Source organism: Scyliorhinus torazame, chromosome 6 (genome assembly GCF_047496885.1).
Source record: "Scyliorhinus torazame isolate Kashiwa2021f chromosome 6, sScyTor2.1, whole genome shotgun sequence".
NCBI classification, from domain to species: Eukaryota; Metazoa; Chordata; class Chondrichthyes; order Carcharhiniformes; family Scyliorhinidae; genus Scyliorhinus; species Scyliorhinus torazame.
Window position 1 is genome coordinate 315,629,867 of NC_092712.1, and position 23,462 is coordinate 315,653,328.

Sequence of the window (23,462 nt, forward strand, 5' to 3'; positions counted from 1 at the left end):
GGGCCAGTTCCAAAGCTAAGTATAGGCCTTTTAGTGTTAGAGATAGTCTAGTAAGTAGAGTTTTATACATGAGTAGTCATTGACTGTGTAAAATGAATGTGTTTTGATTTGAAACTTACTAACTGGTGTATTGAGTTATTGATCAGCACTTGAACTTGAACCTCGTGGTGGTATAAAGATACCTGGCGACTCTAGAGCAAAGGTTATAAAACAGAGCAAATTAAGTAAAGACACAACGAGCAACATTTACTGGCGACTCCGCCGGGACAGTATTCCACTCATTAAAAGGAGCAATATTATCGGCGACTCCGGTGCCGATTGGCAACAAGCTGTCACCATGTGGCTTGACATCTTGCACTTTTGGGTATGAAATTAGGAGTGAACCGCAGAACTACATTTGCCAGACCTTGGCAACTATGTTAGATGAGATCTGCTTTGGCCGTCCCTGCTTTGCTGTCCCGCTCCTGCCTGTGAGGTTGAGGCTGCGCCGCCTGTGCACAATGCTGGGAGATTAACTCTAATATAAAATCACTGCGGGGCAGCAAAATAAAGGAGCTGTTTGTTTATCAACAGGGTCAGATCAGTTGGATTCCAGTTGCAATATGGCGCTCTTTTTAAAAACTGTGCAGAACCCTGACCAGGCTGCAGTGTGGCCAGCTCAGGTCATCAAGAAATATGGAAAACATTTGAGCTCTGGAGTTTGTGCAGGGAAGAAAGCATGAGCTGGCAAACGAAAGACTGCTGAAACTGTCCTCATGCTGGATGAGAAGCAACTCCAAGGGTACTCGACATTGAAAGGCATACATAGCTACGGTTAAACTAGAGCATCATTCAAAGGTGTGCCAGGGTACAGTACAAAAAGGACCCAGCTTATAAGTGGCGAAAGGCAATTTAGGACGATGTTAAGAAGACCTCCACCCAAAGACTGATCAACGCTCTGAACAGTCTTCATGGAAAAATGAATTTGGATTAAAACTTTAGATTAATTCAAGAGTCAGTGGGGAAAGTAAGGTATTGGTCATTCTGGATGGAGGAATTACGATGAGCTTCCCTCATTTGTATTACAATGTTGTGATTATTTGTAATCAATCATTTATTCCTTGATTTAGTACTTCAAATAATATAGATTATGAGTGGGATATAACTAAAATATTTTGAAGGGTCTTTTTGGGCGAATTTGGCAGGGTGTTTCTCACTGACTTTTTGGGTGAGGTTCACACTGATATTTACCCACACTTAGTATTTTTTGGGGGGCCTTGGGGAGTTTCTCCCCAGTCTAGCCCACACTTGGGAATTTTTTTCAGCAGTGGCGCTGAACCCGCTGGCACGACCGGCTCCTCGGAGTTCGAGCCGCCATTTTGAAAGGGTGCCCAATCTCTAAGTGAGCTTGAGGCACCCCCACACCTCCACACACGGACAATGTCATCCCCTGCCCGCAAGTGATGACACCCCGACATAGGATTGTTGTAGGCCCTCCCCCCCTCCTTTTGGGCCACCCTTCCCCCTACAGGGCATCCCCCCCAACCTTTGAGCCTCCTTAACACCCGCCCTTCACTCCCTCCACCCTTCCTGCCCCGCCCCTTTCATGAGAATGGCCCCTCTCAAGCCCGGCCCTTGGCAGTTCCTCACCCTTGCACTGCCATCCAGGTATCCTGGCAGTGTCTCGAGGACACCTTGGCAGTGTCAGGATGCCAGAGAGGTGGGGGTCAGGGTACCACCCTACCCTGTCCTTAACCACCCAGAGGTCTCCAATGGCCTGGGGGCCCCCATGCCCAGTACCGTTTGTGTGGACCAGTGGCAAACGGCACCATGGTGAGGTCTCCCAGGCGCAGTCATTAGTTCCCAGGACTCGGGAGAATTAGGCGGCGACATATTGAAATGAGCCTAATGAGTGTGAGATCCACATCGCATGTCTCACGAAATCTCGTTACATCTCGCGACGCATTCCGAGTGTCACAAATCCCACGAGAGTTTACGGCTTCATTGTACCGTCATGTCGGGTGCGACGAGGCCGCTCGATCGCTCCCTATGTTTATAGCTCATGGTAAAATGTTGATAAAGTGATTGACATGTAGTTCCATGCTCATTTCTTCCAGCACTGAGATTTGCTTCCATTCCAGCAGTTATCCATGATAAACTTTGCCCAGAAGTCTGACAGCACACACGTTCGACACCTTGGACTGGATGACATACGGCGGTCTTATTTCTTTGTATCCTTCTGCATTTAGTTTCTCGGATTGCGATTATACATTAAGATATTTGTTTCTAGTTGATTCATTTAAAACTTGAAAATTACAATTCTAAACCAAGTAGCCGCAGGTCCTCGATTGACCAACTGTCTATATGAGCATCTATGTAACTGGAAACAAATGTAGGCAACCTTATCTCTGGAAAACATTAAGGAGACAAATTTCTGGAGGCCGCAGAGGTTTGAGCTGCCACTGGAGGCTGGAATTTAGGACAGAACTGCCAGATTCCTATTGAAGGTGCAGCTCAAATTCCGTCGGGAAAGGTGCATGTGGCTGTGTCTTCTCGGCCCTCGATCTCCCACAGGGTCAAAGGAGCATTCCTGGGACAATGTGTGGGGCTGACCCAGAAATTCCTTCAATTATCCCTCTGTTGAGCCTAACAAAACCCTTCGCAGTTGAGAGCTGGCGAGAATTCATTTGGCAGCATTATTTGTGGCCCCAGGATAAATGTGAACAATCCCAGGAGGAATCAATTCGTATTTTGGGGGGAAAAAACACAAGGAGGCAGGCGAAAGGTTAAGGCACACTTGTCTCACAGCGTTTGATGTGGCTCATGACTGCTTGCCCCGACCTCTCCCTCCTTAGTGTGGCTCCGACTTTCCTTGCGTTAGAGCCAATGAGGAGCCTCTGTAACACCCTACAGCAGTTGGCCACTCCCTCCGACTATTTAATGGCACCAAGTGCTGCAGTTTTGAATTGGACTATGTCTCATTTCCATGTACGGCTGGGACTTCCATTCACCTGGGGGGGGGGGGGGACCGGGACCAGACGGCGGCACACCCAGCATTTCGGGGCCTAAATTTGAGGAGTGCTTCACCTTTGCGCCGCTGAGATTTACGGCATATTCCACTCTTTTTCTGTTGAAATTGAACAAATGACGAATGTGATATAAGATAATTAGTTTAAATATATTAGTTACAGTAATGTAGATGTGGGCCGGTCTAATTCTAGTGAATTCACAGACAAAGGATTTCAGAAAGCATGGCACAGGAAGGGGGAGGGGTGTCTAGTTGAGGAGGAGAAAAGGATGCTGGGTAACAAGAGGCCAGGGTTAAGGAATGAGAAGTGAGCCAATTCGGATGTATGGCCAGGTCAGGAGGGGTATAGGATGACCTATGGGAATCGTGTATGTGAAACTTGATGCCATTTGAATGTATTTGTACAGATTCCTTTGTCTCTAATAGCATTCGATTCTGAAGACCCAGGAGGCAGCTTGTGTTCTGGGTTTTTGTGAAGCGAGTCAGACTTGCAAGTTGGGTAAAAATAAATAATACTATGCCTACAAATCCATCCCGAGTTTTATTGAGGCCAGACTGACGGGTAAAGAATTCAACATTTGTCACAAGACTCCTTGGTGGCTTGTTGAGCTTATAAATCGAGTGGTTGAGCCAGATAAATCATGAAAATCCCGGCCCGGCGCTGTGCTATCTGGCCGTATCTGTAGCTGCTATAATTAACCTTCAAAGAACCTGCCAGTGTTTCTGCTCCGGTTCACTATCCAGGCACCACAATTGGACGTTTGTGGGGTGTGTCTGTGCCTCTTGGAGGCTGGTTGAGGACAGAATTAGACCGTGATGCCTTGTACCAGTCTTCACTTTGATTGTGGCTTGAATGTGAACCATGACAAGAAGCTAATACTTTGTAGAAAAATGGAGAAGAGGAGGCCTTTTGTCTGGGGGAGAGCAGGGGAATTGGAGATTTTCACATCTTAGATTATCATAGATTATCATAGAATTTACAGTGCAGAAGGAGGCCATTCGGCCCATCGAGTCTTGGAAAGAGCACCTTACCCAAGGTCAACATCTCCACCCCATCCCAGTAACCCCACCCAACACTAAGGGCAATTTTGGACACTAAGGGCAATTTATCATGGCCAATCCACCTAACCTGCACATCTTTGGACTGTGGGAGGAAACCGGAGCACCCGGAGGAAACCCACGCACACACGGGGAGGATGTGCAGACTCCGCACAGACAGTGACCCAAGCCGGAACCGAACCTGGGACCCTGGAGCTGTGAAGCAATTGTGCTATCCACAATGCTACCGTGCTGCCCACTATATTATATCAAAAAAGCAAATACTGCAGGTCGATCAATAACACTTTGAAAAACTCTGGATTCATTTAAATGCAACCTGGGGTTCAAATCCGACCAGTTTATGACAGTGAAGGGATAGATCTACTCTTAGAAACAGGTTGCAAAAATGTGTATGAAATAGAGATATCTGACCAGATTCAGGTCACACAGACAGTTTTATTGACTAGCGGAGCAGGTTCAATGGGCCTTGTCCACTGCTTCGATTTCTTATGTTCGCAGGGTCAGCTGCACTGCATTTAATCTCCGAGGAAGTCCGGTCACTTGTCGTCTTCACTGTCATAAACTTTAAAAAATAAATTTAGAGTACTCCCAATTATTATTTCCAATTAAGGGGCAATTTAGCGTGGCCAATCCGCCTACCCTGCACATCTTTGGGTTGTGGGAGGTGAAACCCACGCAGACACGGGGAGAATGTGCAAACTCCACATGGACAGTGACACGGGGCCGGGATTTGAACCCGGGTCCTCAGCGGCCTAGGCAGCAGTGCTAACCACTGCGCCGCCGTACTGCCCCTTCACTGTCATAAACTGTTCGGATTTGAACCCCAGGTTGCATTTAAATGAATCCAGAGTTTTGCAAAGTGTTATTGATCGATCTGCAGTATTTGCTTTTTTGATATAATTCTAAAACTATTCGCAAATTGTAGAACAAGCAAAATACTGCGGATGCCGGAAATCTGAAATAAAAACAGAAAATACTGGGTAGACTCGGCAGGTCTGACAGCGGCTGTGGAGTGAGAAACAGAGTTGACGTTTCGAGTCTGATTGCCACTTCAAAGCTAAAGAGAGGGAGAAATGTGATGGATTATATACTGTATAAGAGGACTGGAGAAGGTGGAGCAAAGTAGGTCAGTGAGAGGGCGGAGCTCGGAGAGCTGAAACAAATATGTATAGGGCACATGACAGGAAGTGTTAAGGGCAGGGTGAAGGGCTACAGAAGGCGATAGTGTCATAAAGGTAAGATATCAGAATGTGTTAATGGGAGAACAAAGTTCAGCGCTCAGTGAAAGCAAAACTTAACAAGTGACAGCTGACCCAGTTTGGGGCGGGGGGGGGGGATGGGGGATATGTGTTGCGACAAAAAAAAATTTTTGGATGGAAAATGGGTCAGAATGGAGGAGAAAGGTCACAGTCTAAAGCTGATGAGCTCAATGTTGAATCCTGAGGGCTGTAACGTGCCTAATCGGAAGAGGCGATGCCGTTCCTCCAGTTTGCATTGGGGTTTCACTGGAACATTGCAGAAGGCCAAGGCGGACATGTGGGCATGAGAGTACGACGCTGGGTTGAAATGGCATGAGACAGGAAGGCTGGGGGTCATGCCTGCGGACTGAGTGAAGGTGTTCCTCGAAAAGGTCACCCAGTCTGCGCTTAGTCTCCCCGATGTAGAGGAGACCGCATTGGGAGCTGCAAATACAGTAGGCCAAATTGGAGGAGATGCAGGTGAAATGTTGCTTCACCTGAAAAGAGTGTTCACAGCCCTGGACAGTGAGAAGGGAGGAGGTACGGTGTTGCAACCTCTGTGATTACAAGGGAAGATGCCAAGGGAGGGGGAGATGATGGGCAGGATTCTCCACTCCCGCGCCGAAGTGGCCGCGCCGTCATGAACGCCGTCGAGGTTCATGACGGCGCGAAACGGCCCCGATCCCGACCAATTCAGGCCCTGACAGTGGGCTAGGATCGGGGCCGCGTCATCTACACGCGCCAGGCCTTGTCGCCGCGTAAAGACGGCGCCGCATAGATGACGCGGCCGGCGCCGCATAACTGACGTCATCCGCGCATGCGTGGTTGCCGTCCTCTCTAAGTCCGCCCCGCAAGAAGATGGCGGACGGATCTTGCGGGGCCGCGGAAGGAAGGAGGTCCTCCTTCAGAGAGGACGGCCCGACGATCGGTGGGCCACCCCACATTTGAGGTACCACCCGGTGCAGGATTCCCCCCTCCCCGCAGGCCGCCCCCCCAGCGTTCACGCACCGTTCACGACGGCAGCGACCAGATGTGGACGGCGCCGGGGGGAACCCGCCGTTTTGGGCTGGCCGCTCGGCCCATCCGGGCCTGAGAATAGCGGGGGTGCCGGAGAATCGCCATTTTGGGTGTCTCCGGCGATTCTCCGGCCTGCGGCCCACGGAACTCGACCGGGCCGTTCCCGCCGATTGGGAGAATCGCGGGAGGGCGTCGGACCAGCGTCCCAGGAAATTTTGGCGGCCCATGCGATTCTCCCAACCGGCGCGGGAGCGGAGTATCTCGCCCTATGAGTTAGGGGTGATAGAGGAGTGAATCATGGTGTGAGGGAGGGAGCGGCCTCTGTAGAATGCTGACGAAGTGGTGAAGAGGAACTGTATTTGATTTTGGAATCATGCTGGAGTTGGCAGAAATGGCAGAGGGCGATCCTCTGATTGTGGAGGCTGGTGAGGTGAAAAGTGAGGACAAGGGGACCCTAACATGGTTTTGGGGATGGGATGAGGGCAGAGGTGAGGGAAATGGGTCCGACCCGGTTGAGTGTCCTGTCAACCACGGTTTTGGAGATGGGAACCTCAATTAAAGAAAAAGGCAGACATGCCAGAAGTGTCTTTTTTAAAGATGGCATCATCGGAACAGATAGGGCGGAGGCGGTGAATGGGATGGAGTCCTTTCAAGAAGTGGCATGTGAGGAGCTGTAGTTGAGGTAGATGTGGGAGTCAGTGGGCTTGTAGTGAATACTGGTGCCCAATCGATCACTGCAAATGGAGACAGAGAGGTCAAGGAAGGTGAGAGAGGGGTGGAGATTGGGAGCAATATCGATAAATTCTTCCTGGCCAGACGAGGGCATGAAGCGGCCCCAATACAGCCATCAATGCAACCGAAAAAGAATTGTGGGAGGGGGTTTGGATAAGACTGGACCACCCACCCCCACGCCCCCACTCCAACCCCTCCTATAAAGGATATAATCCATCAGGTTTCTCCCCCTCTTTAGCTCTGAAGAAGAATCAAACAGACTCAAAACATTAATTCTATTTCTCTCCACAAATGCTGCCAGACCTGCTGTTTTTTTCCAGCGTTTTCTGCTTTTATTCAAGCCAAGTAGATTCAACCACAATGAGAATTGCTTCAAATCGATTTGTTGATGTATTGATATTCCTTATCTGGGAAATATAAGATTTTCTTCATTGTGACGGCTTTCTTTGGGACTGGAAACATAGCGTCTGTCAACAGGTAATCTGGACAGTGTTATATTATCTAAATGAACTATTTTGAATGGCTACTGCACAGAAAATAAACACCTCAAGTCTAAGAAGTTATAAACATAGAATGCTTGCATTGGATTCAATGAATTCACACCATTGTACATATTCTGCACTTCTGATTTATAGCATTTAGGATTAGATTATACAAAGAACAAAGAAATGTACAGCACAGGAACAGGCCCTTCGGCCCTCCAAGCCCGTGCCGACCATGCTGCCCGACTAAACTACAATCTTCTACACTTCCTGGGTCCGTATCCCTCTATTCCCATCCTATTCATGTATTTGTCAAGATGCCCCTTAAATGTCACTATCGTCCCTGCTTCCACCGCCTCCTCCGGTAGCGAGTTCCAGGCACCCACTACCCTCTGTGTAAAATACTTGCCTCGTCCATCTACTCTAAACCTTGCTCCTCTCACCTTGAACCTATGCCCCCTCGTAATTGACCCCGCTACCCTGCAGAAAAGCGTCTGACTATCCACTCTGTCTATGCCGCTCATAATTTTGTAGACCTCTATCAGGTCACCCCTCAACCTCCGTCGTTCCAGTGAGAACAAACCGAGTTTATTCAACCGCTCCTCATAGCTAATGCCCTCCATAACAGGCAACATTCTGGTAAATCTCTTCTGCACCCTCTCTAAAGCCTCCACATCCTTCTGGTAGTGTGGCGACCAGAATTGAACACTATACTCCAAGTGTGGCCTAACTAAAGTTCTATACAGCTGCAACATGACTGGCCAATTCTTACACTCAATGCCCCGGCCAATGAAGGCAAGCATGCTGTATGCCTTCTTGACTACCTTCTCCACCTGTGTTGCCCCTTTCAGTGACCTGTAGACCTGTACACCTAGATCTCTCTGACTTTCAATACACTTGAGGGTTCTACCATTCACTGTATATTCCCTACCTGCATTAGACCTTCCAAAATGCATTACCTCACATTTGTCCGGATTAAACTCCATCTGCCATCTCTCCGTCCAAGTCCCCAAATAATCTAAATCTTGCTGTATCCTCTGACAGTCCTCATCGCTATCCGCAATTCCACCAACCTTTGTGTCGTCTGCAAACTTACTAATCAGACCAGTTACATATTCCTCCAAATCATTTGTATATACTACAAACAGCAAAGGTCCCAGCACTGATCCCTGCGGAACACCACCAGTCACAGCCCTCCAATTAGAAAAGCATCCTTCCATTGCTACTCTCTGCCTTCTATGACCAAGCCAGTTCTGTATCCACCTTGCCAGCTCACCCCTAATCCCGTGTGACTTCACCTTTTGTACTAGTCTACCATGCCAAAGGCCTTACTGGAGTCCATATAGACAACATCCACTGCCCGACCTGCATCAATCATCTTTGTGATCTCCTCGAAAAACTCCATAAAGTTAGTGAGACACGACCTCCCCTTCACAAAACCATGCTGCCTCTCACTAATACGTCCATTTGCTTCCAAATGGGAGTAGATCCTGTCTCGAAGAATTCTCTCCAGTAATTTCCCTACCACTGACGTAAGGCTCACCGGCCTGTACAGAGTAACAACATTGGCTATTCTCCAGTCCTCCAGGACATCACCTGAAGACAGTGAGGATCCAAAGATTTCTGTCAAGGCCTCAGCAATTTCCTCTCTAGCCTCCTTCAGTATTCTGGGGTAGATCCAATCAGGCCCTGGGGACTTATCTACCTTAATATTTATCAAGACGCCCAACACCTCGACTTTTTGGATCTCAATGTGACCCAGGCTATCTACACACCCTTCTCAGACTCAACATCTACCAATTCCTTCTCTTTGGTGAATACTTATGCAAAGTATTCATTTAGTATCTCGCCCATTTCCTCTGGCTCCACACATAGATTCCCTTGCCTATCCTTCAGTGGGCCAACCCTTTCCCTGGCTACCCTCTTGCTTTTTATGTATGTGTAAAAAGCCTTGGGATTTTCCTTAACCCTATTTGCCAATGACTTTTCGTGACCCCTTCTAGCCCTCCTGACTCCTTGCTTAAGTTCCTTCCTACTTTCCTTATATTCCACACAGGCCTCGTCTGTTCCCAGCCTTTTAGCCCTGACAAATGCCTCCTTTTTCTTTTTGACGAGGCCTACAATATCTCTCGTTATCCATGGTGCCCGAAATTGCCGTATTTATCCTTCTTCCTCACAGGAACATGCCGGTCCTGAATTCCTTTCAACTAACACTTGAAAGCCTCCCACATGTCAGATGTCGATTTACCCTCAAACATCCGCCCCTAATCTAGGTTCATCAGTTCCCGCCTAATATTGTTATAATTAGCCTTCCCCCAATTTAGCACATTCACCCTAAGACCACCCTTATCCTTGTCCACCAGCACTTTAAAACTTACTGAATTGTGCTCACTGTTCCCGAAATGCTCCCCTACTGAAACTTCTACCACCTGGCCGGGCTCCTTCCCCAATACCAGGTCCAGTACAGCCCCTTCCCTAGTTGGACTGTCTACATATTGTTTTAAGAAGCCCTCCTGGATGCTCCTTACAAACTCTGCCCCGTCTAAGCCCCTGGCACTAAGTGAGTCCCAGTCAATATTGGAGAAGTTGAAGTCGCCCATCACAACAACCCTGTTGTTTTTACTCTTTTCCAAAATCTGTCTACCTATCTGCTCCTCTATCTCCCGCTGGCTGTTGGGAGGCCTGTAGTAAACCCCCAACATTGTCACTGCACCCTTCTTATTCCTGATCTCTACCCATATAGCCTCACTGCCCTCTGAGGTGTCCTCCCGTAGTACAGCTGTGATATTCTCCCTAACAGTAGCGCAACTCCGCCACCCCTTTTACATCCCCCTCTATCCCGCCTGAAACATCTAGATCCTGGAACGTTTAGCTGCCAATCCTGCCCTCCCCTCAACCAGGTCTCTGTAATGGCAACAACATCATAGTTTCAAGTACTAATCCAAGCTCTAAGTTCATCTGCCTTACCCGTAATACTTCTTGCATTAAAACATATGCACTTCAGGCCACCAGACCCGCTGTGTTCAGCAACTTCTCCCTGGCTGCTCTGCCTCAGAGCCACACTGTCCCTATTCCCTAGTTCTCCCTCAATGCTCTCACCTTCTGACCTATTGCTCCCGTGCCCATCCCCCTGCCATACTAGTTTAAACCCTCCCGTGTGACACTAGCAAAACTCGCGGCCAGGATATTTATGCCTCTCCAGTTTAGATGCAACCCATCCTTATATAGGTCACCCCTGCACTGGATGGGCTCCTAGTGGTCCAGATAACGGAAACCCTCCCTCCTACACCAGCTGTTTAGCCACGTGTTTAGCTGCTCTATCTTCCTATTTCTAGCCTCATTGGCACGGGGCACAGGGAGTAATCCCGAGATTACAACCCTAGAGGTCCTGTCTTTTAACTTTCTGCCTAGCTCCCTGAACTCCTGCTGCAGGACCTCATGCCCCTTCCTGCCTATGTCGTTAGTACCAATATATACAACAACCTCTGCCTGTTTGCACTCCCCCTTCAGGATGCCCTCTACCCGTTCGGAGACATCCTGGACCCTGGCACCAGGGAGGCAACATACCATCCTGGAGTCTCTTTCACGTCCACAGAAGCGCCTATCTGCGCCCCTGACTATAGAGTCCCCTATGACTATTGCTCTTCTGCGCTTTGACCCTCCCTTCTGAACATCAGAACCAGCCGTGGTGCCACTGCTCTGGCTGCTGCTGTTTTTTAAGATTATGTTTTTTAAGATTGCATGAAGAAATGATTGTGAATGTATGAAAAGGTACTACTCCATTTAAAACTCCTGTTCAGCATTTTCTGGTGGGGGTGGGGAGGGAGTGTTCAAGGAACAAAATAACGTATTTACTAATAAATACATATTCTAACACGGCTTTACCCTTTGTTATCTCATTCCAGTTTTGATCCTGCATCAGTCTACTGCTTCTTGACTGTTTTCAACCCTTTTGTGATGGGAGCATTAATGATGTGGAAGGTCAGTATATTCAGCCTCATGTACAGAAAGCCTCTGGTTTCACAGAGTATTAAAGGTTACGCTCATTTTATTTCCTACTGACAAGATAATTACGGATAAGGTGGTGTCAACCCCTTCTTAAATGGTTCTGAGATTTTCACATCCGCTCTCACACACAGGAGTGATTCCACGGGCACATTCCATGGGCCCGGGATTTTCCGACCATTCCTGCCGGTGACATCTTCTGGTCCTGCCAGCGGTGGAGGGCGTGAACAACACAAAACACCGTTGACAGCCCCCAACATTTACTCTGCTTCACCCAAAGTCTACATTTGCTCTTTATTCTGTGGGTTAGACCACAGGAGAAATACGAGCCAATGCTAAATCTTCCTTTTACTCATGTGTACCTGTTTCCTCCTGTCCTCTTCGCACAAGGTGATACTCTGGATTTAAGCCCTCTATTACCTTAGGAGGCCAATGCAATTGGTTGTGATATAGATCGGTAATCTGGAGGGCTGGAATAATGACCGAGAGGCTTGAGTTCAAAAGCACCACCTTGTTACAATCTCACAGCGCCAGGTTCAGTTCCCTGCTTGGACAACTGTCTGTGTGGAGTTTGCACTTTCTCCCCATGTTTGCGTGGGTTTCCTCCGGGTGCTCCGGTTTCCTCCCACAGCCCAAAGATGTGCAGGTTAGGTGGATTGGTCATGATAAATTGCCCCTTAGTGTCCAAAGGTTAGGGGCGGAAATCTCCCCCCCACGCCGGGTTGGAGAATCGCCGGGGCGCCGTGCGTGTCCCGTCACACCGCCCCGACGCCCGCACGCGATTCTCCCAACTCCCCAAACTGGCGCGGCGAGAATCACGTTTGCAACGGGCGAGCGGCGATTCTCCGATCCGGATGGGCCGAGCGGCCTGTCCAATATGACGGGTTCCCGCCGGCGCCGTCCACTGGTCGCTGCCGGCGGGAACAGCGTGGGAACGCTGGGGGAGGGGGCCTGAACGGGGGAGGAGGGTGGGTTCCTGAACGGGGGGGGGGGGGTCAAATGGGGTCTGGCCCGCAATTGGTGCCCACCGATCGGCGTGCCGGCCTCTCTGAAGGAGGACCTCCTTTCCTCCGCCGCCCCGCAAGATCCATCAGACATTTTCTTGCGGGGCGGCCTCGGGGAGGACGGCAACCGCGCATGCGCGGGTGACGTTATTTGCGCGGCGCCGGCTGCGGGGGCGGGAGAATACGGGGCTGGGAGCGTCCTCCAACACCGGAGTGAAACACTCCGGTTTTCACTCCGGCGTCGGCACTTAGACTCCCAATGGGAGAATTGAGCCCGAGGTGTTGTTATGGGTTACAGGAATAGGGTGGAGGCGTGGGATTAAGTTGGGTGTTCTTTCCAAGGGCCGGTGCAGACTCGACGGGCCGAATGGCCTCTTTCTACACTGTAAATTCTATGATAATTATGTCTGGTGCTTCAATCGTTGGAAACCGTGGAAGATCCTGCAGAGTGATCATTGGTCCTGCTTTATCCTTGGCTTTTGCTTTCTTCGTGTGTCCAGGAAGGTGTCTGTATCCTGAGGTTTGCCCTGCAATTTAGTTATTATCCTAGACAATACTCCCTGTTGATCATGTTGCTGTTTGCTTGATGCCGTCTTTTCCAGCAGGAGCCTGTGTAATATGGGTGCGATGACCTGCCACTGTTGGTTATCCTGATTTAGCAAGTGTATGTTTAATCGAGAATGGATAATGGGATTTGCGCACAGTTTTAACCCTAAATGTAATCATGCCTTATAGTGTCTTATAATTCTGGTGTTTGAGGGAGGGGATGCTCTTTGTCTTTACCCCCCCCCCCCCCCCCCTCCCCCTCGTTTTGTGGGAAGGTGAATGGAGCCGGAGCTGGGAGCAGGGTGGATGTTTCGGGTCGATAGGGATAATTTGTGCTCTCTGTGTTTGAGGATAGCCCTCTGAGTCAGAGCTAATTCATATCGGGCTTTTTTTTTCTTTTGTTCTTTCTTTGATCTGAATTTGAGAATCTGTGCTTTTATCTTTAGGAGGCCCAGACAGACTCGTTGTTATCCTGGGGAGAATGGGGTAAGACTGAGAAACCCAGCCACGTCACTAACCCAGGTCTCTACACTCGGGGGTTACGAGTCCCTCCACATTAACAAGATCCGTCTCCGGGCTACCAGGGAGGCAAAGGCCAGGACGTCGGCCTCCTTTGCTTCCTTCCCTCCCGGATCTTCCGACACCCCAAATATCGCTATCTCCGGACTCGGCTTTACCCGAGCGTCCAAGACCTTGGACATAGCCCCTTTGCAAAGCCCTGCAAGAGTTCTTTAAGCGCCGGGCATCCCCAGAACATATGGACATAGTTTGCTGGGCTCCCTGAGCATCTCGCACACCTGTCCTCCACCTCAAAGAACTTGCTCATTCTCGCTGTCGTCATGTGTGCCCTGTGGACCACCTTAAACTGAATTAGGCTAAGCCTGGCACAAGATGAGGAGGAATTAACCCTGCCTAGGGCATCAGCCCACAGGCCCTCATCCAGCTCCTCGCCCAGCTCCTCCTCCCATTTGCCCTTCAGCTCCTCCGCCGAGACGTCCTCTGCCTCCTGCAGTTCTTGGTTTATGTCCGACACCTTCCCCTCCCCCAACCAGATGCCAGAGACCACCCTGTCCTGTATCCTCCGGGGGGGTAGTAGCGGGAATGCCACCACCTGTTTCTTCAGAAAAGCGCGGACTTGGAGGTATCTAAAGGCATTCTCCGGGGGCAGACTAAATTTCTCCTTCAGCGCCTTCAGGTTAGGAAAAGTCCCATCTATAAACAGGTCCCCCATCCTTTTGATACCCGCCCTATGCCAACTTTGAAACCCTCCGTCTATCTTGCCCAGAACAAATCTATGATTATGCCGTATCGGGGTCCAGACTGAGGTCCTTTCCTCCCTCCTGTGCCTTCTCCACTGACCCCAGATCCTCAGTACCGCCGTCACTGATGTGTTGGGTATGCCGGGTCTGCGAGGACTGCGTTTACTGCAGCAGTGAGAGAGACAGGCTTCCAACACTTGAAGAAATGCAACTCGATTTTATTGAACTCTTAACCATCATACTTTAACTGTGGGTTGACACTATGCTGAGTTGACTGGAGACCTGAGGCTAACCTGACCAGACTATCTTACTACCACATGGTGTATGTTCTAGTTGCTGCTCACGGGCTCTGACTGTCTCAGAAGCTGGATCCCAAGAGAGCGGGAAAACTAGTGCCCTCGGGCTTTATAGTGGTCGTGTCCTGTCTGGTGATTGGCTGCTGTGTTCTGTGTGTTCACTGGTCATCCTGTGTGTCAATCACTGTCTGTCTGTGCACCATCATATACCAGTGTGTATATTATGACAGTCACCACCGGGCTTGTGGTGTACCGTGCTGGTGAGAACGGCAGCGGTGCCGTTATCAGTACCCCTAAGCTGGTGTCCTCGCATGATGACGCCTCTAGCCGCTTCCATGCCACCCCCTCGTCCATTACCCATTTCCTAAGCATCGCTATATTAGCCTCCCAGTAATAACTGCAGATGTTCGGCAGCGCCAGTCCTCCTCTCTCCCCCCCCCCGCCCGCACTTTAAGAACAGCCTTTTAACTCGCGGGGTCTTGATTGCCCACACAAGTCCTGTGATAATCCTGTTCACCCGCTTGAAGAAGGATTTGGGGATGAAGATGGGAAGGCACTGGAAGACGAACAGAAACCTGGGAAGGACCGTCATTTTCACGGCCTGCACCCTACCCGCCAGGGAAAGCGGGAGCATGTCCCACCTTTTGAAGTCTCCCTCCATCTGTTCTACCAGCCGAGATTGAGCTTGTGTAGGGCATCCCAACTCCTAGCCACCTGTATACCCAGGCACCGAAAGCTCCCCTCCACCCTCTTGAGCGGGAGCTCCACCAGTCGCTCCTCCTGGCCCCTCGCATGGATCACAAATAGCTCACTTTTCCCCACGTTCAACTTGTACCCCGAGAAACCCCAGAAGTCCTTTAGGATCCGCATGACCTCCCCCGTCCCCTCTAGCGGGTCCGAAATATACAGGAGCAGGTCGTCTGCGTAGAGCGAAACACGATGCTCCTTCTCCCCCCCCCCCCCCCCCCCCCCCCCGAACCAGCCCCCTCCAGTTTGTTGACTTCCTCAGCGCCATGGCCAACGGCTCAATTGCCAGGGCAAATAGCAGCGGGGACAGGGGGCACCACTGCCTCGTCCCTCGGTGCAGCCGGAAATACTCCGACCTCAGTCGGTTCGTGGACACACTTGCTACGGGGGCCTGGTACAGTAGTTTGACCCACCCTATGTATTCCACACCAAATCCAAATCTACTTAACGCTTCCCACAGGTACTCCCACTCCACCCGATCAAAGGCTTTCTCCTCAGGGAGGACGGGGTTCTGTCTCACTCTTACTTTGGGTCGGGTTTGGCTTTTCACCTTTCATGGGTCTCTCTCTGCATTTGTTTTTCGGCACTATTGGGGTCGGTAGAGTGTCTTGACTGTATTAGAGCAATCTGGAATCGATATCCATGATTGAGGAGGTGGGGTACCTTTTGCGTGGCGGTGGTTTTCACGAATTGGTTTGGGTGTCCCCTCCCCAGGGGGGTTTCCTATTTCTTCTCCCGTCTGGATGAGTGGGGGGGCTGATCCTGATTTTGGTCTGACCTGGTGGCCAGCACGTTTGTGAGGACCCGCACTGATTGGCGCCCGGCCGCAGCCTCCCTGGGGAGGCAGGGGAATCGTGGGAGACTGGTGGACCCCGGACAGGTAGGTCGTAATTGGTTTACGACCTGCTTCCGGCAACGGCATTTGATCATCCCCATTTGGGGCGGAGTTCCGACTCCCAGCGTCTCGCAGGACTCCAGTGAATCTCGCTGGAGGCCCCTCCCGGCATTCTCCGGCCGCATGGTGCTCTCAATTGAGCGCAACACGGCTGGAGAATAGCACCCGTAGTGTGCAGTTCTGGAATCCTATTATAGGAGGGATATGATAGCACTCGGAAGGGTTCAGAGAAGATTTACCCGGATGTTGCCTGGGCTGGAGATTTTTAGTTATGAAGAGAGATTGGATAGACTGGAGTTGTTTTCCTTGGAGCAGAGGAGAATGAGGGGGGGGGGGGACATGATTGAGATGAATTAAATTATGAGGTGTATAGACCGAGTAGAGAGGAATAAACTGTTCCCCTTAGTGGAGGGGTAAATGACCAGGGGGCAGAGATTTAAGTTAAGGGGCAGGAAGTTTAGAGGGAATGTGAGGAAAAACATTTTTACGCAGAGGGTGGTGGGAGTCTGGAACTCGCTGCCTGAAAGGGTGGTGGAGGCAGAGACCCTCATAACATTTAAGAAGTATTTAGATGAGCACCTGTGATGCCAAAGCACACAAGGCTATGGGCCAAGTGCTGGGAAATGGGATTAGAATAGTTAGGTTATTTTTGACTGGCACAGACTTGATGGGCCGAAGGGTCCTTTCTGTGCTGTCGACCTCTATGACCCTATTATGTACGGTGTTATAATTAAATTGACAGAAAAATGTAACTGATTATCTAATACCCTTTCTAACCCTCCACCTTGCTAACTACACACACATACATACACACACAGACACACAACTAAGAGGGGAAAGGGTGGTTGAAAGGGAAATGAATAGAAATAAAATAAAAGGATAAAGGATCTTTGATACGGTTGGATGTCTTCCAGTTAGTTTCTTTCTCAAGATTAGACCTTCAGTGGGTACTTCCTTTTCCTTCAGCTTTTAATGATCTTCACTGCAGACTCGCGAAGGTAGCAAGCAACCAGCAGCAAAGGGAAGGAACAAACAAAGCTCCTCGGCCTTCGAGAGTCTGGGGGCTTTTGAAGGTTCTCTCCAGAGAAAACCACCTGGCAAGAACCATTGGTTAACTGTTGTCAAGGCGAACACTGCCCCTGGCCCCCCCATTGATTGCCAGTTAGCGAATTGAACCAATTACCGCCAAAACCGTTCCGAAGATTCACTCCGCACTGACGAGCCTGGTTCACCAAAATACAAAATCTAGGAACACAATGGCTTGGCAAAGCATTCTTCTACTTAAACGGACATTCTGATTATGGGTTCACGTACCAAAAATAATAAAATTAATGGGAACAAAGGAAATAAACAGAAGGGATTCTTGCACAATAAATATACTTAAAAACTTTTTTTTGAACTTCCATTAATAGCTGAAAGGATACCTTGACAAGTTTTCATGTTTTAAGACTTCTATCTAATAAAAGCCGTATTGACTGCACGTAAGCTTTGTTGGCAACTTATACTTTAGCACAGCCAAAATCACACTCCACAAGTGTATTTTACACTGTCCCTTAAGTAGACATTCAATTCTCTTTGGACCACTCCAGGGTGGTTCTTGGCTCGCAATGGTTTATTTCTGTTCTTTTCCTCTCTAAGCTTGGGAACTTTTAATCTCGGAACTGTTGTTCACAGTGAGGTTTTTTTCCCTGGAGATTCTTCACCTAATGCTACTCAGACATATCTTGCAGCCTTGTTTTAACTCCTCAAGAATTTGGCCTTTTCATTCCGACTGCAAACTCACATCCACATTCCTGCACGGTGAACCACAGCATTTTGTTGCCTATAGCTGCTCTCCCTTGTTAGTTTCTGGCTGCTGTTGAGTAAAGATTCAAGAGTTCTGCTCCTTTCCACAAACACCTTTATTTTCCTTGAACACAGCTCTGTAGAAAACTCTATCATCACATCACATGCTCCCAAAGACCACCTGCATCCTCTTTACATATCAGTGTCAACTATTGGATACTTAACATCAATGAGACATCTAATTAGAATGACTCTTAACCAATTTCTTAACATCCCTCTCCCGGATCCTTACAGGCTAACTTGTCTGAAAGTTTCAGGAGTATCTTCGAAACCTCTCAAAGCCCATCTATTTTTTAAAAAGATTTTATTAAGGCATTTGTGATTTTATAACAACAGAAAGTACAAAAACAAATGTAAATATAATTCAGTACATAACACCATCCCCCAACCAACAACCATACTCAGCCAACATAGCTTTTACACACAATTCCCCAGTCCCTCCATCGCCTCTCGCTGAACCCGCCTAAATTAAAGTAATTGGGTGGCACGGTAGCATAGTGGTTAGCACTGTTGCTTCACAGCTCCAGGGTCCCAGGTTCGATTCCCAGCTGGGTCACTGTCTGTGCGGAGTCTGCACGTTCTCCCCGTGTGTGCGTGGGTTTCCTCCAGGCGCTCCAGTTTCCTCCCACAGTCCAAAGGCGCGCAGGTTAGGTGGATTGGCCATGCTAAATTGCCCTTAGCATCCAAAAAGGTTGGAAGAGTTTGCTGGGTTTCTGGGATGGGGTGGAGGTGTGGGCTTGGGTGGGGTGGTCTTTCCGGGGGTCGGTGTGGACTCAATGGGCCAAATGAAATGAAATGAAATGAAAATGGCTTATTGTCACAAGTAGGCTTCAAATGAAGTTACTGTGAAAAGCCCCTAGTCGCCACATTCCGGCGCCTGTTCGGGGAGGCTGGTACAGGAATTGAACCGTGCTGCTGGCCTGCCATGGTCTGCTTTAAAAGCCAGCTATTTAGCCCTGTGCTAAACCAGCCCCTCCTTCTGCACTGTAGATTCTTTGTTCCATGTTTAAACTAAACTAACTCCCCTACCCCCCTTTCCTCAACAGCCCCCCCCCCCTCCCCCCCCGCCCCATCGTATCTGCTAACAGTTTAGTTTTCCCCAAAGAAGTCGATAAACGGCTGCCACTTCCGAACGAACCCTAATATTGATCCTCTCAGGGCAAACTTAACTTTCTCGAGCCTGAGAAACCTGGCCGTGTCGCTAACCCATACCCCTGATTTTGGGGGCTCTGAGACCCTCCAGGATAATAGGATCCGTCTCCGGGCTACCAAGGAGGCAAAGACCAAAACGTCAGCCTCTCTCGCCCCCTGGACTCCCGGGTCTTCCGACACTCCAAACATCGCCACCTCTGGACTCGGGGCCACCCTCGTTTTTAGCACCGGGGACGTGACATCAGCAAATCCCTGCCAGAATTCCCCGAGCTTTAGACATGCCCAAAACATGTGAACATGGTTTGCGGGCCCTCCCGCTCACCTCACACACCTGTCCTCTATCCCAAAAAAACTGCTCATCCGGGCCACCGTCCTCAAAGCCCATCTTAATAGCAATGTTAGCGATCCTTGAGTCCCCAACAATCTTTCATGTTGGAATTAGATAGACAATTTAAAACTCTTTACAACCTGATATTCTCAACACTTTTGGACTTGGAGACTCACAATCTATTCACTTAGCATGTGACTCTCGACCCACAACAATATGGCCGACCCTTAACTGCCCTTGAACTAGCTCAGCAACCCACTCTGTTTTTCTCAGGGGCAATTAGGGGTGGCCATTAGGCTTTGCCAGCAGTGCCCACACACCAAAACATTAATTTAAACCAAAGTTCTTGACTATCTTTTACATCTGATATCTTCTGAGCTTCAGGGTGTCATGTCCATGGGGATAACCAAACGATTTGCTGGGGACTCCCCACAGAGGTTCCCAGGTACGGATTACACAGCGATTGCCCAGGAAGTTCAAACTTCCGATGGCCAATTACCCTGTAATGGAAAACATCCGATATTGCGATTTAAATCACAAACTTAAGATGGTCCCAATTGTGTTACATCAATGGTTACCCAGAAAACGGTAGAAGAATTAAAACCACCCCGCCCCCCCCGCCATAGGACACTGTCTAACTCTCCTGACATTTCCAACTGACATTTCCTCAACTGACCATCACCCCCCCTTCTCTTCTGCATGCTCCCCCCCCCCCCCCCGCCCAGGACCCACACCAACTAGCAGACACTTCCCGACTGGACTGACCACCCCCCCCCACTCCACCAGACTACCAGACACCCACAAGCTGACTCTCTATCCCCACCCCACTGACCTCACCAGGCTACCTGGCATCCCCTGGGCCAACTACCCTCCTGCTGACTACCCGACTCCTCTCTCCGCCCTCCCCCCCCCTCCCTGAATGAGCACTAGGAATTGGAACAAGAGTAGGCCTTACAGCCCTTCAAGCCTACTCTCTCCAATAAGATCATGGCAGATCTTCTGTCTCTGTTCTGCTTTCCCATATTCCCATACCCCCAGACAACAGAACACAGGAGTTTGGAATGGGGGCTGCATTACGGCAGCATGTCCGGCTTTGATTATAACTTCCTCTCTCTTATATTCCGCTGTTTTGACTGGTCCACCATTCTATCGCCTTTGTTTTGCTGCTTGAGCTTGACATTTTGAACATGGCCCCTGTAAGATTCTCGGATCTCTTTCTTTCAACTTCACCCGTGGCTGTTTCTGCCCCATTGGAGGAAACACGTGGGTCTCTTTTACACGTGCAGCACATCACAATTGACACTCAGCCCGTTTTTTATGGTATTTTTGCAACTCCTTCACCGAGGGGTCTGGCCGAGATCCTCCATGGAAATTCTTTCCCAGATATTTTTTTTTTAAATAATAACTTAAAAGCTGGCAACTTGCTGAAGTTAAAAAATATGAACTGCCTGAGCCGGGCTGTGATGTTTTTCATAGATTATCATAGAATTTACAGTGCAGAAGGAGGCCATTCGGCCCATTGAGTCTGCACCGTCTCTTGGAAAGAGCACCCTACCCAAGGTCAACACCTCCACCGAATCCCCATAACCCAGTAACTCCACCCAACACTAAGGGCATTTTTGGACACTAAGGGCAATTTATCATGGCCAATCCACCTAACCTGCACATCTTTGGACTGTGGGAGGAAACCGGAGCATCCAGAGGAAAGCCACGCACACACGGGGAGAACGTGCAGACTCCGCACAGACAGTGACCCAAGCCGGAATCGAACCTGGGACCCTGGAGCTGTGAAGCAATTGTGCTATACACAATGCTACCGTGCTGCCCACTGTTTTAATTTGCATCAGTTTGTTTTTAAACACTTGGGTCTAGCTGCCCATCCAAGACTTAGTATTTAACTCTTTTGTGAAATATAATTCACTTTTTTTAAAAGCAGTATATCCATGGGAATATGCCACGCCGTTCCTCGCGCAAGTGATGTGGACTTTTGGGAAATCCTATTTTGAGCTTTCATCACATTTCTTCCCACTCCAGTGCTCCATCTCCAATACATTTTTTGCTTCTCATTTAAGCTGTTGACGATCGTGCTCCCATTTTTACTGAACAGCTGAGCTCCCCCTGAGGAGCCTGTGATCCCGTCATTGTCCATCAACAGTCAAGCTCTACATTGTCATTGATCAAAATCTGTCACTGGTTTCATCTGTCAAATCCGAGGAGGGGTTCAGTGTCTGTGTCAGGGCTCCAGGGCATATCGCTAATTGCTCTGGACAGCCACGGTTCCAGTGATTCGTAATTTGGCTTGGGGGGGGGGGGGAGATGTTGGTTTGATTAAATCCTCTACCGGATGTGAGAAATTGAGAAATGAATCCTAAAGACGAGCAGTATAATTACACGGGGAAGATTTGAAACTAAATATTTAATTTGCTAGCTGAATCATTGAGGTTGATCTTTTCATTCCGACTGTTGGTTACACTTCGCTTCACAGGAGACGAGGTAGTGCGGTAGGTTAGATAGAGGCCTTACACCCATGCTACCTGTGTTAAAATCCATTGTCTATAACAGACCTCGCTACACATCTTTCATATAAATTCCACTGACAAGTTGGGAGACCTCGGTGCAGTAGGTGCATTTTTCACGCATTCTAATTTTTCCCTGTCAACCTTCAGGGAAAAGTTTAAATTTTTTGTTTGTTTCAGAAAAACATTAAATCCTGAAATACCGAGCAGGCAGCAGCTGGTACAAAGGGAGATGGTATGATTGTTGCTAGGTTTCAAATTCTGCTTCGACTCTATAAGATCATTCTCCTTTCTCACATAGTCAAGAATATTCCCCTGATTTTCTTCCCCTGGATTGTGTTAAAGAAAGAACTTGCGATTATAACGCACCTTTCCCAACCTAAGACACTTTTGCAAGCAATTAAGTACGGTTTGAAGTGCAGTCACTGTTGTAACACAGGAAACATTGCCAACCAAATTGCAGACGGTAAGCTGCCAGAAACAGCAATGTCCTTGTGACCAATAATCGCCTTTACTGGTGTTTGCCCGTGACTAGGACACCCGGGAGAGCTACCCTACAGTTCTTTGAATAGTGTATTTTTAAATTTAGAGTAGACAATTTTTTCCCCCCCAATTACAGGGTAATTTAGCGTGGCTAATCCACCTAGCTTGCGCATCTTTGGGGTTGTGGGGGTGAGACCCACGCAGGCACGGGGAGAATGTGCAAAATCCACACGGACAGTGAGCCGGGGCCGTGATCGAACCCGGATCCTCAGCGCCACGAGGCAGCAGTGCTAACCACCGCACCACCGTGCCGCCCTATTCTTTGAATAATGTGGGATTTTTTTTTTTTTTACTTCCATTTTTACTTCCACCTGTGAGGGCAGCAAGCCTCCGTTTCCTCTGTCATCGGAAAGACAACATGGCGAACCGTGCAGAATTCCCTCAATGTTACACCGGAGTCTCGATATAGATTTTGTGCTCAAGGCTCTGGTCTGGCACTTTAACCCAAAACCTCAGATGTGAAAATGTTGCCCACTGAATCAGACTGACACCTGTCAGCAATCTGTAAAGTCAGTGAAAGAGTGAAGGCACACAGACTTCAGGGGCTACATTCAGGGGAGGTGCTGAGCACCCTGACAGAAGATTCATGGAGAAACAAATAGAACCATGAGTTAAAACTAATATTTACATTAACCTCCTGAATCCTAATTACCTAACCTGCTATAAACAAAATACTCTGTTTATCATCTCGTGTTGACAATGACTTATGAATGACAAAGTTGATTTATCAAACAAAACCCTGCTGCTGTTTGCATTGAAGATTTATCCTCTGTTCATACGTTATTTCTGTC

At 48.9% G+C, this 23,462-nt stretch overlaps 1 protein-coding gene across 7 annotated transcripts in view; it reads left to right on the forward strand.

The window, feature by feature from the left end:
• pign (phosphatidylinositol glycan anchor biosynthesis, class N) overlaps window positions 1-23,462 on the forward strand; it is a 154,570-nt gene that overhangs the window by 122,620 nt on the left and 8,488 nt on the right. For 4 of the 7 annotated variants that reach the window (XM_072510117.1, XM_072510118.1, XM_072510114.1 and 1 more), the window contains exons 23-25: window positions 2,121-2,210; window positions 7,475-7,530; window positions 11,441-11,516. In XM_072510117.1, coding sequence (XP_072366218.1) covers window positions 2,121-2,210; window positions 7,475-7,530; window positions 11,441-11,516 — 222 coding nt within the window. Of the gene's footprint in view, window positions 1-2,096; window positions 2,211-7,474; window positions 7,531-11,440; window positions 11,517-23,462 lie in introns of those variants that run through there. The other 3 variants (XM_072510115.1, XM_072510120.1, XR_011947909.1) reach the window with 2 other exon arrangements.